At 39.9% G+C, this 16,032-nt stretch overlaps 3 protein-coding genes across 9 annotated transcripts in view; 2 read left to right on the forward strand and 1 right to left on the reverse strand.

The window, feature by feature from the left end:
* LOC109540217 (aquaporin AQPAe.a) overlaps positions 1-4,640 on the forward strand; it is an 11,198-nt gene extending 6,558 nt beyond the window's left edge. The window contains exons 4-7 of one of the 2 annotated variants that reach the window (XM_019908484.2): positions 627-772; positions 829-976; positions 1,032-1,132; positions 4,323-4,640. In XM_019908484.2, coding sequence (XP_019764043.1) covers positions 627-772; positions 829-976; positions 1,032-1,132; positions 4,323-4,326 — 399 coding nt within the window. In that variant the 3' untranslated portion in view covers positions 4,327-4,640. Of the gene's footprint in view, positions 1-626; positions 773-828; positions 977-1,031; positions 1,161-4,322 lie in introns of both variants that reach the window. The other variant, XM_019908483.2, reaches the window with a different exon arrangement.
* Positions 4,641-4,672: 32 nt separating this feature from the next.
* Positions 4,673-14,819, reverse strand: LOC109540147. Of its 6 annotated transcripts, none has more exons than XM_048668555.1 (14): positions 14,797-14,819; positions 10,375-10,594; positions 10,099-10,314; positions 9,902-10,021; positions 9,754-9,813; positions 8,923-9,034; positions 8,609-8,868; positions 8,487-8,528; positions 6,631-6,756; positions 6,414-6,537; positions 6,241-6,355; positions 5,989-6,185; positions 5,434-5,615; positions 4,673-5,377 (listed from the first exon to the last, which is right to left on the reverse strand). In XM_048668555.1, the coding sequence occupies exons 2-14, from the start codon at positions 10,547-10,549 to the stop codon at positions 5,259-5,261; spliced, it is 1,848 nt and encodes a 615-aa protein (XP_048524512.1). In that variant the 5' UTR covers positions 10,550-10,594; positions 14,797-14,819; the 3' UTR covers positions 4,673-5,258. The 6 variants fall into 6 exon arrangements, with proteins under 6 accessions (XP_048524512.1, XP_048524511.1, XP_048524514.1 ...); XM_048668554.1 differs by lacking the exon at positions 14,797-14,819 and adding an exon at positions 13,335-13,469; XM_048668557.1 differs by lacking the exons at positions 9,754-9,813; positions 14,797-14,819 and adding an exon at positions 13,335-13,468.
* Positions 13,857-16,032, forward strand: part of LOC109540209 (unextended protein) — a 14,465-nt gene continuing 12,289 nt past the window's right edge. Inside the window, exons 1-2 of the mRNA XM_019908476.2 lie at positions 13,857-14,388; positions 15,297-15,579. Of these exons, the coding sequence (XP_019764035.2) occupies positions 13,898-14,388; positions 15,297-15,579 (774 nt within the window). The 5' untranslated portion in view covers positions 13,857-13,897. The remainder of the gene's footprint in view (positions 14,389-15,296; positions 15,580-16,032) is intronic.

Here is a 16,032-nt window from a genome sequence, read left to right on the forward strand (position 1 = left end):
TTAATCAAAACACCATATTTTCAGTATTTCATAAGGGTCTCAGGTTTTAGTAGTAAGAAGATTTACTTTTACATGCCCTTACTTTTCTGCTGCGGGCTCGCAAAATTTATATGCAACCAATTTGGAATATACCGTAGATATACATTCATGTATATTACCGGAATATTTGTTTTCAACATACTAGGTATATTCATCTGCACATATACACAATATGTACATACCTGGCATGTTCATCTGCACATATCCTACCCAATATTTATGAACTTTGATGAATATATATGCATGTATATTCCACGAACATTCATGTTAGGAATGTTCACCTATGTATATTCCCAGGATATTCCCGCAATGTTCTGTATATTTTTTGAACATTCTGGGATATTCATAGAATATCAAATGCTATCTGGGAAGCCCAAAAACCGACTAAATATACCACAAAGAATTTAACCGCTAACTCAAACACCTACTTGTGAAATCAGCGCATTATTATGCTAATTTAAAGCCGTTCCAACATCAACGTCTGCACCGAACTGCTTAAGCAGATGAGCAAACATGTATTTCCGTCCGCTCAACAACAGCGCGAAAAAATACATTTTTCCTCGGCCATTTAAACGAATTGATTTCAGGCCCTGTTGCCCGAAGAGTGGCACAATTCCGGCCTGGGCTTGACAAACCTCAACCCGAAAATCACTCCTCTGCAAGGTTTCGGCTTTGAGTTCTTCCTCGGCTTCGTCTTGGTGTTGGTGGTGAGTGGAGTATGCGACCCGAACAGGTACAAACTTCACAAAAAGCCCGGGAGTAAGATTGTTAACACTTCTTGGACTTTAGGCCGGAAGCCAAAGCTGCTGGGCCTCTAGCCATTGGTTTGGCTGTCGCTTTGGGACACATGGGAGCCATCAACTTGACCGGCGCCTCCATGAATCCTGCCAGGAGTTTTGGGAGTGCGGTGATTGCAGGCATTTGGGAAAACCACTGGGTAAATCACACTCATGGTAATAATGATCACGTTTAATTTTTTTTATCACTTGCAGGTTTATTGGGTGGGGCCAATAGCCGGTGGAGTGGTTGCTGCCCTGATCTACCACCACGCTCTTCGAGCGCCCACCCTAACAACTGTGAAGATCATCGAAAGGTATTCCACAGTGGCAGACGAAAAAGAAGTAAAGTTTTGAGCATGGAGTTTCCTTCTTACTAACCCATTGGTGATGGAGCGGAACTAACGGGGTTGAGCCAAATAATTATGAAAATGCCGCGGACGAAATCGAGTTGATTTAGGAAAAGCCCGTATTTTCGTCTCTATCTTCTTAGGGATTGGAAATTTCTCATTGCACTTGATTGGTAAAGTACAGGGCTTGAGACGGACTATCTAAAAGCTTCTAAGGATTGTTGGGCTATTTTCAGTCGTTTTTGTGTACTGGCCCTTTTAAAATTCAAGATTTGGCCCATTTTCTAGCTCCTAATCTCTTTAAAGATTAGAGATTCGCACTCCAACCTAATTCGGCAAAAGTAGCAATCATCAAGGACTCAAAAGCTCATTGATTGGACAGTTCCAACCGTTTCAGCGATTGGAACTTCAAGCTCCTGAAAAAACACTTATTTTATGCTCAAAGTTCAACAAATGCTCATTTTAAAAACCATTTTCGATGTCACTTCCCGCCGTGCTTCAACAATTTATTACGCCCGAACCACTTGAGATTGGATAGCGCTTCTTGCGGTAGTAAATAGAGTAACCTTCACTCTATGTTTTCGCCAAATTTCGTTTGTTGATAGGTTTGGACTGATTTTTGTCAGGCTTGCAATGTCTTTTTTGACTAAATTTAACCGTCGTTGTTCAAAAATTTATTGCGCCCAAGGGAGTTGAGATTCAAAAGCCAATTATGCAGTAATAAATAAGGTCGACTTCACTCTATATTTTGCCAAAGTTTCGTTTGCTCGAAGATTCGTGCTGAATTTTGAGAATTATTTAAAGTGGAACGTACATTGGCTTTGGCCAATAAATTTACTCGCCGTTTCTCAAAAATTTATTACGCCCAAACTAGTTGAACGATTGAATCGCGTTTTTTACGGCAAGCAGTAGAGAAAAACTCACTCTATGTTGTCTCAAAGGTTTGTTTGTTCGGAGCTTTGGGCTCAATTTTAAGAATTATTTAAAGTGAAACCTTCAATGGCTTTTGCGACTAAATTTACTCGCCGTTGCTGAAAAATGTATTGTGCCCAAACCAGTTCAGATTGAAAAAGGATTTTTGCAGTGGTAAATAGAGGAAACGTCGCTCTATGCTTTCGCAAAGTCTCATTTGTTGATAGGTTTGTGCTGAGTTTTGAGAATTAGTCAAAATGAAACCTGCAATGACTTTTATGACTAAATTTACTGACTCTTGCTTAAAAATGTATTACGCCCAAACTAGATACGATTGAATCGCCTTTTTTGGGGCAAGAAATGGAGCAAAATTCACTCTATAGTTTATTAAAGTTTCGTTGGCTCGGAGGTTTGGGCTGAATTTTGAGAATTATTTAAAGTGAAACCTGCAATGACTTTTGCGACTAAATTTACTCGCCGTTGCTGAAAAATGCATTGTGCCCAAACCAATTTCGATTGATAGACGCTTTTTTGCAGGAGCAATTAGAGTAAACTCCACTCTATGTTTGAACAAAATTTCATTTGTTGACAGGTTTGTATTGAATTTTGAGAATTAGTCAAAGTGAAACCTGCAATAACTTTTATGACTAAATTTACTCGCCGTTGCTGAAAAATGCATTGTGCCCAAACCAATTTCGATTGAAAGACGCTTTTTTGCAGGAGTAATTAGAGTAAACTCCACTCTATGTTTGAGCAAAACTTCATTTGTTGATAGGTTTCTGCTGAATTTTGAGAATAATTCAAAGTGAAACCTGCAATGACTTTTATGACTAAATTTACTCCCCGTTGCTGAAAATTTTTTTGTGCCCAAACCAGTTCAGATTCCAAGACGCTTTTTGCAGTGGTAAATAGAGTAAACTTCATTCTATGATTTCTCCAACTTTAATTCACTCGCAGTTTGGGGCTGAATTTTGAGAATTTTTGAAAGTGAGAATTGCAATGGCTTTTATGACTAAATTTGCTTGCCGTTGCTCAAAAATGTATTACGCCTAAACCGATTGATAGTGAAAGCCGCTTTTGCGGCAATAAGTACAGCAAACTTCATTCTATGTTGGCTCAGACTTTCATTTGCTCGGAGATTCGGGCTGAATTTTGAGAATTATTTAAAATGAGACTTGCAATGACTTTTGCGACAAGTTTTACACGCCAATTCTCGAAAATTTATTACGCTCAAACCAGTTGAGATTGAAATTCGGCTTTTTCAGTAGTATATAGAGTAAACTTCACTCTATGTTTTGCCAGAATTTCATTGGTTCAGATGTTTGTGCTGAATTTTGAGAATTATTTAAAGTGAAACCTGCAATGACTTTTGCGACTAAATCTACTCACCGTTGCTGAAAAATGTATTGTGCCCAAACCAGTTCAGATTGCAAGACGCTTTTTGCAGTGGCAAATAGAGTGAACTTCATTCTATGTTTTCTCCAACTTTCATCCACTCGGAGTTTTGGGCTGAATTTTGCGAATTTTTGAAAGTGAGTCTTGCAATGACTTTCATGACTAAATTTGCTCGCCGTTGCTCAAAATTGTTTTACGCTTAAACCGGTTGAAAGGCACTTTTTGCGGCAATAAGTACAGCAAACTTCACTCTATGTTGGCTCAGACTTTCATTTGCTCGGAGATTCGGGCTGAATTTTGAGAATTCTGGAAAATGAGACTTGCAATGACTTTTGCGACAAGTTTTACACGCCGATTCTCGAAAATTTATTACGCTCAAACCAGTTGAGATTGAAAGACGCTTTTTTCGGTAGAGATGCGGCAATCTTCACTCTGTGTTCTCTCAAACTTTCATTCTCACAGGAGTTCAGGCTGAATTTTGCAAATTATTGAAAGTCAGACTTGCGATGACTTTTGGGACAAATTTTACACGCCGATTCTCTAAAATTTATTTAAATTTATTACGCCCAAACCAGTTGAGATTCTAAGACGCTTTTTGCGGCAATAAATACAGCAAACTTCACTCAATGTTTTCTCAGCATTTCGTTTGTTGAGAGGTTTGGGCTCAATTTTGAGAATTATTCAAAGGGAGGCTTCCAATGTCTTTGGCAACGAAATAAGAGCGCAGTTGCTGAAAAAGTATAACACCCAAACTAGTCAACATCCGATTTTTCCAGTAGCTTGAACAAAAATCAACTCAAAGTGCCCCTATATAATCATGATGTCATTGACGTTTTAACTTCTCTTCCAGTTAAGAAGACTCGATGGAACCAAGGAAGATAATTTCGCTTAACGCTTGAAGAATCTCACCCACCTTTATACTCATTTCCAGTGCAATGTGTTGACTATGAAGTACAATTACATAAGAAGCTTGTTAATCCTTCCACGCAATGGATCAACGATATTTTTGCCTTGTAGTTTTAGCGTTACAAGTTATTGTGTTCATGCTTAATCATTTGAAAGCAACTAAGCTAGTTTTTGTATTCTATTTATCTCTAGTGTGACTGTATAAGCAATGTCTATGTATATAACGAAGTGTTATTTTATTAATAAACGTACTAAAGCACGAGGAGGGAGAAGGGAATTAAAACACCAATATAATTTAATTAAAAAAATCAATGCAATATATTACTTTGACACTATGTAAAATAAATAGAACGACACAGTTATGTTGGGGAACATTGTCCTGCTATGGCAAGTAAATAATAAAATAAACACAATAGACAAAAACAACGGAATATACAGAAAAGTATTGGTCTTGATAGCTAGTGTTGCTCAGAAATGTCCATCTAGAAGACTAATTAATTCCTAATCCTAATAATGACACAGTCTTCGAATGCTCAGTTGCAACAATTCTGGCAACGTGAAAACACCCCGCAACATTTATACTTTTAACTAACTATCGGTAACTTTGTTAAACTAGTGATAAATGGATTGGCTTAAACCGCAGAAGGATTGGCCGGCACCAAACGAGCGGCGGTTTAACTCCATTCCTAACGACAGTACTTTTCTTCCTACAGCCTAGATAAGTTTAGAAGTTCTACGTTTGGTCGATTTCGATGTGCACGCCCAAAGGTGCGCTATTTGGAAATGATTAGTGCCTGGCAAATTCGTTTAAATGCTTTAAATGCTCAAATATCGCTGCTTTATTGTGTGTCATAAGAGAGCTGAAGTAAAGATTGGCAAACTAGACGTTAGTTGGGGCCTCCATGCCGCATACGATGCTCTTCATGACACTAGCGGCGGCTAGAGACGCGTAGGGCTGCCACTCTTTTCGCCTGGTTCCATCCTTGTAGTCCGAAATGCCTGCGGAAAGACAACAGTGAGAACTTTCGGTTCTTCCATCGGTATATGTAAATTACCCCGTATGCAGACGAAGCTGTCCTTGCAATTGCCCAGGATGGACTCGATCACAGCGTCGAATTCACAATCAAACGCCAATGCGCCCACTTGGGTGGCAAACTGCTGTCTTAAGCGGTCATCCTTGACAACGTGCCGACCGGCCGCCACCGGCCCCAGATGGATTCTTGGACAACCGGCTTGCCTACATACGAAGCAACAGTTAGTTACAAAACCTACGAAAAGGAAAAAATTGCCCCCACTGTGCGTTTCAGAAACTCTTTGCTCTAGTATGTGCCTAAAACAAGAGGTGTTTCGCCTTTTAAGCGCATCAACAGTAAGTTGCAATTGCTCAGAACTAACACTAAAAAGGATCAAAACTACTGTGAATACTAAGTAGTTTCAGTGAATAGAAATCCCACCGCCCTCCAAACCTATGAACGTTTTTTCGGGACTTCCGCGGCGTTTTGGTCGGAGCGAAAGTAACTCGTTGCGCGCTTTTCCCCTGTTGCCTCCTGGGCGGTTGCAAACATAAAAACCGCTTTGAGTGGTGCGAAGCAAATCTACTGAAAATGTACCTCTTGATGCTGCCATCCTGCGGGACGGGATGGGCGACTTCAATCAGATCCCTCTCACCTATGCTCATGTACAGTTTATCAGTCTCTCCACTTGGGGCATTGAAATCGGGTTCTTTTTGCGATGTTAAGATCTTTAGGCCGCTGCTCAGGTACGTCAACCATGGGGGAGTTAGAGAAGGATCCTGATCGGATGAAAGCTGAAAACAATTGAAATGTTTTGCGTTCAGGACGAACAAGTGAAGCTTTAGCTACCTTCAATTGGGTGGCGATGTCCTGCAAGCAGAAGTTGTTCGGGCTGTAGTTCTTGATCTCGAACTGGTATCCCTTGTCGGAAACTTGGGCGTTCTCACAGTAGAGGTAGATGCTCCTTTGGGGCGTAAAAACCACGATTTTGATGGGTTTAAACTGAAATTAAGTCCACCTACTTGTTTCGAGTAGGGCACGAAACCACCACATCGCCCAGTCGAACGTGCTTGTTGTAATCGGTGTAGTGAGGCACGCCTCCGCCTACTCCCACTAGGAACACAAAGTCGACTTTCTGGAAAGTGCCTGAAACAATTGGAAGCTGATAGGAAAAAGCCCGATTTGTGATTAATTAATTTAATTAATTAAATTGTGTGATTAATGAGCGGGATTCAGTACCTAATAACCGAGTCGTGGTGTTTCCTGCAGCCGTCATTGCCTCCCTTGTGCGCCCAACTGTGGGCAGTTTTGTGCAAACGATGCGATGGGCGCCGATGTTGCCCAGAGTATAAACGTTTGATTCGCCTAAAACAGGGAAAATGCCGATAAAACCTTCCTCAATCAAACGTGCACTGTTAGATAATACAGACAGAAAAAGCTTAAAAATAATGTCTTTGGACATGGGTTAGTTGCACACAGCATGAATGACTCCTTCACTTGATCCTTTGGCAACTAAAAACACAAAATCCTGTTCAGGAAGGAAGAAAAATGTTCTCAGGCAAGAGAGGGTTTCTGTCTAGCAATTTGTCCATATACATCGCCTTGTTAGAGATGTTTTGATGAAACCTTTAGGATTTTGCTGGATGTTCGCATTTCATTTTTTTTTGGCATAAACAAAGCTTTTTACAAAAACATTTTTGTGCGGACTGTCCATGTACCTGGTGCTGATTTCCCCTAGACTCTCACATGACCAATTTCAACAGCTTTTTACGCATCAAAGCAAAAAATTGATAAAGATGATATTTGAGACTGCAAGTAAAATTTTCAAAACTTTCACCCGCTTATGAATAAAAATTCATAACTTCCAAAGTAGTGAGAGGCGGAAGTTGAAATTTCTCCAGAGTGAACACAAATGATTCAGAAACCCACAGGTCGAATTTCATTGAAATCCAAGAGCGAGTTAATTTTCGGCAAACGATCATTTTTGAGGCTGCAAGTGAACTTTTCAAAATTTTTACCCGCTTATGGATGAAAATTGACAACTTCCAAACTTGTCCAAGTTAGAAGTTGAAACTTCTCTGCAGTGAGCACAAATGATTCGGGAATCAACAAACCGAATTTCATTGAAATCGAAGAGTGGGTTGATTTTTGGCAATCGATGATATTTGAGACTGCAAGTAAAATGTTCAAAACTTTTACCCGCTTATGAATAAAAATTCATAACTTCCAAAGTGGTGAGAGGCGGAAGTTGAAATTTCTCCAGAGTGAACAGAAATGATTCAGAAACCCACAGGTCGAATTTCATTGAAATCGAAGAGCGAGTTAATTTTCGGCAAACGATAATTTTTTGGCCTGCAAGTGAAATTTTCAAAATTTTTACCCGCTTATGGATGAAAATTGACAACTTCCAAACTTGTCCAAGTTAGAAGTTGAAACTTCTCTGCAGTGAGCACAAATGATTCGGGAATCAACAAACCGAATTTCATTGAAATCGAAGAGTGGGTTGATTTTTAGCAATCGATGATATTTGAGACTGCAAGTAAAATTTTCAAAACATTTACATGCTCGCATTTCATTTTTTTGGCATAAACAAAGCTTTTTACAAAAACATTTTTGTGCGGACTGTCCATGTACCTGGTGCTGATTTCCCCTAGACTCTCACATGAACTGATTAAAAAAATTTGGTGCGAAAATTTCGAAAATAGCTCCACGTCCAATTTCAACAGCTTTTTACAAAGCAAAAAATTGATAAAGAAACAAAAAATACTCGCTTTTGATTATGGGGCACTTCATATCAGTCAGACTGTATATGCATAGAGAATTATCTGGTGAGCGAAACATAAAAAGTGATAAATTAGTATTTACAAATGTGTTTAGACAGCGGTGACGAACAGAGTGGCCCAAAGTATGAATGCCTGCATTAGTATCTCGCAGATCTCAACTGGATTGCTGAACTATTGATTGGCACTGGAGGTGCGAGATAATAAAACATTTCCATCCAATTTTTTCGGGTAATTTTTGGTGCAAGTTTGCAAAAAAAAACAGTTGCATAGTTCAGTGCCAGCAACTGGAAAGTTGAAGCGTTTGTCGCTTACCACATCTGGCTTTACCATAATCACCCACCGGACTGGAAGGACCTAATATTCAAACTCTTAGTTACTGAATACTGCGATAAAGGGCCACTTTCTGAGCAGAAACTCAACACGACGTTACTCACCAACGGTCGTATACCGGACGAAAGTTTCCTTGTTCTCTATCATGGCATCGACGGCCAGTTTTTCGCAATACTGAGCAGTAATAATGGCGATTGTGGGTTGTTTGGCACTGGCCATCGTGGGCATTTGCTTGACGATGGTGACTTCCGTATCATGGCTTTGTTGGCGAGTGAACGCTCCATGTTCCATTGCTTTGACCAGCTGCCGCGTCTGGAGGTCGGTGAAATGTTGAGCCACTTCCTCTTCATCCCAATTGTTTTCTCTGCAAAAACCCATCATTAACAGCAATGGCAAAGGGTTGAAAATCTAGACCCACTTGGCAATTTCCGGTATGGTCACTGGATTTGGATAGGCCGATTCGATGATTTCCAGCACTTTCTCTCGCGTAAGCACCTGGTCGTGGCCTAAGAAACTTTCTTCGGCCGACACTAAAACATCGAAATTTTTTATTAATTAATTCATACAGCAAGTTATTTTTTCGGTTAAAACGGGCTTTCCCATCAATGGCTAGGAAAAGGGGTCGTTCATGAAGGAATCCAGTGAAATGTTCGAAATGGAGTGCGTGATCTTAAACAACGACATTTATATATATTAGATTAAAAAAAACATTCAAAGACCCTGCCTGAAAACTAATCCCAATAGTCTCGATGGCAAATGAGTGATACAACAATATAAAAATAGAACCATCGGACATATCCTTTGACGATAAGCCGATATCAGTACATGCACGTTACTCTTGACAATCGAATATTCAACAAAAGCCGCAAATATTGTTATAAACCAACTGAACTCTCATGCCGTTACTCTGTTATCTTGGAAAAACGTATACAGGGCGAGGTTTGCCTTGCTGCGACAGACTTTCCAATAGGTTGCTGTTACTAAAAAAATTGTCTCCTTTTCTTGCTTCAGCCTCTTTTGCGTTGCCGCAAGTCAAGACTTTCCTTCAAGCTTGGGGCTGGCATGCAAAACTCGCCCTGCACAATTGAAAAACATCGGCATATACCGAGCGTTCCGTCGAACCCTCACCAAAAATAGTTTTCGTTGCTGCCTCAGGATGAGAGGCTGTATTAATTAATGAAGTTACATGGTTGTGCCGCAAGAAAGGTTAATTACACCCACAAGCAATTACAGATTAAACACCGCAAACCTGATCTAAAGAGTGAGACATGACAGTTATGTAGATCTATGCGACAGTAACCAGGCTTAGCTGAAAGAACGAATAGAAAGAACAGTAAAATCTCGGGTTTTTTGCAGTTTTTTTTATCAATTATGAGTGCAGTCAAGGCGGGACTTACGTGGTCTGCTCGGCACTTCTGCCGGCTCGTCCAGGATCTTCAGCTCGACTTCCAACTTGTTAATTTCCGAATAGTTGTGCTGCATCAGCTTCATGATTTTTTTAATAAAACCCACGTAGTCTGCAACATTGGCAGGGATTAGCAGGGGCAGGGGCAGGGGTAGGGGTATTCCCCATTATGGCAAATGACTAAATTACCCCGTGGGAAGTCTTTGGGACTGACTAGTTCTCTGAAAAAGTCCTGAGCAACCGCTGCCTGATTCTCCTCGCATAGATTGTCCTGGCAATTTTTCGGCGCCCGGAACCAAAACCGCAAATTCCGCGATTCTTGTGTGTGATTTTTGGTTTGTGCATTCACTAAAAACACCTTAAAGACTAGCGACAGTTGAGCTGGAACGCATATTTCCCCATTGCCTGAAAAAAAGAGGAACGGATGACAAACATCCCCTGGAAAAGTGCCCTTTGGGGCCTTACCTAGGGCGGTTTCTTTATTTATGATGATTCCGGTGTGTTCGCCGCCAGCAACGTGCATTTTTTCGCTGGCTTTTTGTACTAGTTTGCGTTCGATCATGATCGTTGTGGAATTTGCCGTTTTTCCTTTGGGCGTCATCACCACTTGCTCCTGTTCGACGGGCGATGATTCAGTCATTTTGGTTTAGGGGCTGATAAGCACGGGTTGAAAGTGAAATGGGCTCTGAAATTGAAGGTTTTATAAGTCGAATCCGAAGATAAAGGTCTAAAGCAAGCAGGGGCGGATCCAGCTTTAAAGTCAGGGGGGGTTATGTAGAAAAAATACAGTCTTCTGTTATCTATGCAATTAGAAAAATGAGCGTCGTTTTGTGCAAGGGTGGCGCAAGATTATTGCAAAATTTCATGTTTTCCGTCCCGTTTTGCATGTTTCTCGGATGCAAAATGAGCAAGAACGCTCGTTTTTACATCATTCCGGAGGTAACTAAATGGCCTTTATTCGACGTTTCTCAAGAACCATTCGAGTCACATAATTCGTTTTGGCATCGTTGGATAGAGAATTGAAAACTCGATTCAGTCGTAACAACGTGAGTGAGGAAATTCGAGTAGTTTTGACCCACAAAGCGAAATTTGATATTCAAACACTTAGGTGCAAGATTATGCCAAAATTCCATGTTTTCCGTCCCATTTTTGCTCATTTCTCGGAGGCAAAATGAGCAAAAACGCTCATTTGTACATCATTCTAGAGATAAATAAATGGTCTTTTTAGAAAGTGAACCATGGATGGGGAAATGTTGGCAGTTTTCTCAAAAACGGCTTGAATTCAAGAAGTTTTAGATTTGCGTGGTTTTTTTTTGAGTTGCAAAATCCACTTGAACATGACGCTGCTTTTTTCGAAGTTTCTCAAGAACCGTTCGAGCCACAGAATTCGTTTTGGCATCGTTGGATAGAGAATTGAAAAGTCGATTCAGTCGTAACAACGTGAGTGAGGAAATTCGAAAGTCAAGGTCCAAAGCAGAGACTTTTGCAACTCAAACTTAAGAGGCCAGGAAATGTTTTTCGTTAGATCAGGCTATCGATTGACAATGAGCGCAAATGGAACTCGATCTGAAAAGTGATACCTTCAAGTTGCAATAAAGCGTCAATATCCACGGCTGTGGCTATTTATAACACTGACCAGATAAATAATATTGCGGAATTAATATTAGCACATATGCGGTAGATGAATACAGCCCACTTCAGATTACTAGCAGTGTTTGCCATTGCACTTTAAACCGATTACATGAGCATTTTTCCATGGAATGAAACGTTTTAATTGGTAGAAATCAAAGCATTCTCAGAGCTGCATTATTTCGAAATCGTGACACTTTAACGTTCCTAGTGAAGAAAGCGATGAAAGTAAATAACGGGTAATTTATATGGCTAGAAGAAATTAAAACCGTATATCAAAACAATAAAGTCGTGAGAGCTGATGATGTGGCTTGCACATCACTGGACTGGACCGCTGGAATGTTATCCAAAGATTTAAGCTTTCGAACCTAAATTCCTTGAAACTAATCAGTTTAGCTCCCTAAAAGACTGAAAAACCCATCAGTTTCCCATTCAAGTAAAAATAGAACTATTGATTGGAGACATTTTCCCCAATGGAGCTTGTGCCATTTGGTGTCGTCTGAACCAGTTCCCAACTAATACTTAAATGTGGAAACATTCAGCATATTAATAAGGATCATGCGAAACTAATTCTCTTCGTTCCCAACTAATCACAATGAAAATAGGTGTAAGCAAGCATTTCAAGAAAAGAACGTGCACATGTTTGCTGAAGGTCTTCGGAAAAAGCGACTTATTCTTAGAATGAAGTATTTTGTTTTAAAATTAGACACGTTCTTGTGGATCATTAGGAACACTGGAAAACAGCAACTTCAAGACCAATGAGAGAAAACTTGGAGTATTTAAAAATCAAACTTTAGCCTTATTTATGTTTGAGGCTGGAAGCAAAATTTTAAAAACTCCTACACGCTTGTAAAGAAAAATTTGTCAGTTCCAAACTAGTGCCAGTAACGAGTTGTAATTTATACGCAGTGAACACAAAAGATGAGAGAAAATATAAGTTTCAAACTAGAGCGAACAACGAATTCTGATTGCTATAGAGTGGCATGAATCTGTATGAAAACATACTAAAATTACCTGACTAAAACCACAGATTTTTTTCGAAAAACCCTCAACTTTCACGTTGCGTGTGAATGCTCCGGCCTTTCAACTCCTATTTTAAGATGTTTAGGCACGAGATCACGGTTTAAAGCGAAGATCTGAAGCAATCCAAATAAACAGGGATATAAATTAGAGACTTCCGTAGATGAACTATGTAGACGCTCGTCAAATTCAATGTTCTCAGTTCGAATGCACTCGAATGCATGATTGATTTTGAAAGTAGCAGCGGAAATGCGGCATTTTATGGGGGCAGAGCACAATACTACAAAAGCATCGCTCATTCAATTAAGTGTGTAATTTTAAACGGATTACTTACTAAGTATATTGCTTTAGTCAAGCAGTGAGACATAGAAATGTAAAAAGTAAAAGTTTTAGGTAAAGGTTTTAGGGCGAAGAAATCACATCTGAAAGAAGGCTTAACACGCTTTAAATCACTTGCCGATCTCAAGCATATGAAACTAGCACAAGGCTGCCCATTTTTGAACATACATATATAAATACCAATTAATAGTTTTAGTGATGATGATTCACTTTTCATACTTGGGTCATAGATAGAGTGCCCTGATGGAATACGTGAAGACTGCAATCGATAAAGGCAAAGTTCACTAGACTGCAAATTTGAAGAAGCACCAATTAAGGAAGATATTGATAATTTCTTAACTTGGCCCATTAATGTGTTTTGTTAGGAAAATTATACCCCTTTTTAAAAGAGGTTAGCAGCCGGCTACCAGCGCAATTTTGCTCATTCAAAGTCTTACCTGCACGGTAAAGAGTCGTTCTTTAATTCCTCAAAGTAATACGCCCAGAAAAACACAATTATGCACAAAAACACCCGAAACACACTCACTGAAACGCAATCGACAACTGAAAATGAAAACAAAACAAGAAGGAAATGTCAGAGTGATGTTAAAAGTGAAAGGTTGCTGCTGTCCTTGTTGCACTTTTGCATTTTCTCAGTTTGTTCTTGTCTCGACATGACACAGACGCTAAATTTAGCGGTGATGCTGATCCAGAAATCGCCCACTTGCGCTTTTGGAGGCTTCTTTAATATCAAAATCCCAAAAGCTGTTTTTAGTGACTATGTTGGATTAATTATCATTAAACTCTTCGCTCTTCATGTAAGTGCAACTGCAGCCCATTAAACGAGCTGCGACTGCAGGCAACCATTCAGTGAAAATCAGCAGTAGCGTGCAAGTGCAAAGGAAACAGACATAGCAGCAGGTTTAAAACGATTACCAAACTGTCCAGATTGTCAGACTGCAGTAAAAATAGGTTATAAAATCTTTCCTTGTTTTTATTTTTCAGTTTCCGTTTAAAAACGATGGCGAGAGTGTCGTCTCGCCTCCTGAACAGTTTATCATGCCTCCTGATATTTTTACACGTTGCTAAAGTGGCAGGTCTGGAGGACGATACGATTCCGGCGTTTTTCAAACTAGAGAAGAAACAAGTGTCGAACATCACCCTTCATGATGTCCCCGCGTTTAACATCGTTCTGGAGGTACAGGGTAGAAGTCTTTATCCAAAAATGCGCGTTAAAATCACCCAGGAAATGGCCCAAAGAAACGCAGAGTGTCGCGAAGCGGACTTTGCATATAATATCAGTGAAATCCGAACGGACTCCAAGTGGGGCCAATACAGTTTAGTTGTGCCCCAAAATGTCAGTGGGAAACTTTACTTTTGTCTGCCCCATCAAATCGTGGAAAATCAATTGGGATTCATCACTCCTAATGTTATTGATAGTGAAAGTTACAAGTGGTTTCATCAAGGGCCCGGTATTAGGGTGCCAATGACTGAAGAGCCAAAGGCAACGAAGTAAGTATTCTATTTTTGGCTACAGTGCTACATTGGGGTTTAATTTTAACAATTAGTCACGTTCTTGAGGCTGTAGTCTTATTTGGGGCTCACACGCACAGCAGGGGTCGAAAAAAATCACTCAACGAGCTTCTATTTGTGTATCATGCTCTTGAAATTTGATGCAAAATGCAAGTGCTGCGTTCCAAATTTCGCATATTTAGACGTCTGATACATCAGGGATAATAATTGAAGGCATATTTGCAGTTTATTCATTAGAATCAGCAGCTTAGTCATATGTTTTTCCTTTTTAATGTACATGCATTAATGTAGCATCAAGGATGGTAATGATGTGTTTGATTGCGTTAATCGCCCATCCATATTTATTATTCAGCTACAGGCCTCTATGTGTACCAAGTGATCACTTACATTTACGGAGCTCCTGTATATGTGCACTGTTTGCAAAAGTTGACTAACCGAACAAAAATGCTCTCAAATCCTTGGAATGAATATGTTACAGTGTTCAACTGTAAAGTGGACTTGCTAAACATTACCAAGTGATTGACTGCATCAGGCACATATTTAGAGCTTTCGGGCGAATTTGTTTGGTAAACACTGTACATGCAAGGATCTGGTCAAATGACTCAAAATAGTCAATTTCTATTAGATTAGATATCGCCAATGATGAATGAGTAACCGACTAATCTCAACCCAAACCTAAATGTGTTTTTAATATGCTTCTATATTATTATCGTTTAATTGATAACTCTTATTGATCTTATTGAATTAGGGAAATTCGAGTCTAAATTTTAAGGAAAACGTTCCAAAATTGGGCAAAGTTGGACTCAACAATAAGTCCTCAGTACTTTAAGGAGGTTCTAGAAGACAATAAATGAATTAAAATGTTATGAAAATCTGCTTGTTTCCAGTGCACCGCCAATGGTGGGAAGCAGAGCACGAAGAGATGAAAATGCGACCGGAATGTTGAATGAAGAAAGCATAGGCTCCATTCGAATCAAAGGTCTAAGGCTGGAAGCTTCGCCCAAAGAAATCGAGTATGACGAAAATGGAGTTCCAGGCGTTCTGGCCGATCTGCAACACACTGTGCGGCTGTTCGGTGAAGGTTTCACCGAAGGGATGACCGTCACCTTTACTACGGAAAAGGGAACGTTTGGTGAAATGTGTTACTTACCGATTGCCAAAGGATTTCCGGTAAGTTGGCATGTTTTCTTACCAGCCCGGTGTTCGATTTCAGTAGAATTCGGTCTGTAGATTCCTGAATCTTTGGTGTTCAGGAAGGTTGGAAGTTGTAAATTTTTCTTTATGAGCGGGAAGAAATTTAATACACGACCCCCCCCCCTGACTTGAAAGCTGGATCCGCCCTCGACCTACACTAGACTCTGTGGCTTAAATGGTTCTTGAGAAATGTCGAAAAAGACGGCGTCAGTTTGAGACGATTTTGCTATCAAAAAACCGAGCAAACTAACATCGTTCGGGAAATTTGGACTTTTTTGAGAAAACTGCAAACCGTTCATAAGGAAACCTTTATGTTGTAAAAGCCCCAATTTACGCTCTAACCAGTGGTGTAAAAATGAGCGCCCGAGCTGAATTTCTCCCCGAGAAATGAGCAAAAACGTGACGAGAAACATGAATTTTTGACCTAAT

The sequence above is a fragment of the Dendroctonus ponderosae genome, unplaced genomic scaffold, assembly GCF_020466585.1.
Source record: "Dendroctonus ponderosae isolate FM_Combo_2020 unplaced genomic scaffold, Dpon_F_20191213v2 Dpon_F_20191213_7, whole genome shotgun sequence".
NCBI lineage: Eukaryota > Metazoa > Arthropoda > Insecta > Coleoptera > Curculionidae > Dendroctonus > Dendroctonus ponderosae.

Excerpts from the sequence above, each read along its gene's own strand:
- LOC109540147 (XM_048668555.1), bottom strand. The coding sequence starts at position 10,549 with ATGACTGAATCATCGCCCGTCGAACAGGAGCAAGTGGTGATGACGCCC. Across the intron at positions 10,315-10,374 it reads AAATAAAGAAACCGCCCTAG|GCAATGGGGAAATATGCGTT; the intron begins GTAAGGCCCCAA and ends TCTTTTTTTCAG. Across the intron at positions 9,035-9,753 it reads TGTCTCACTCTTTAGATCAG|TGTCGGCCGAAGAAAGTTTC; the intron begins GTTTGCGGTGTT and ends TCGATGTTTTAG.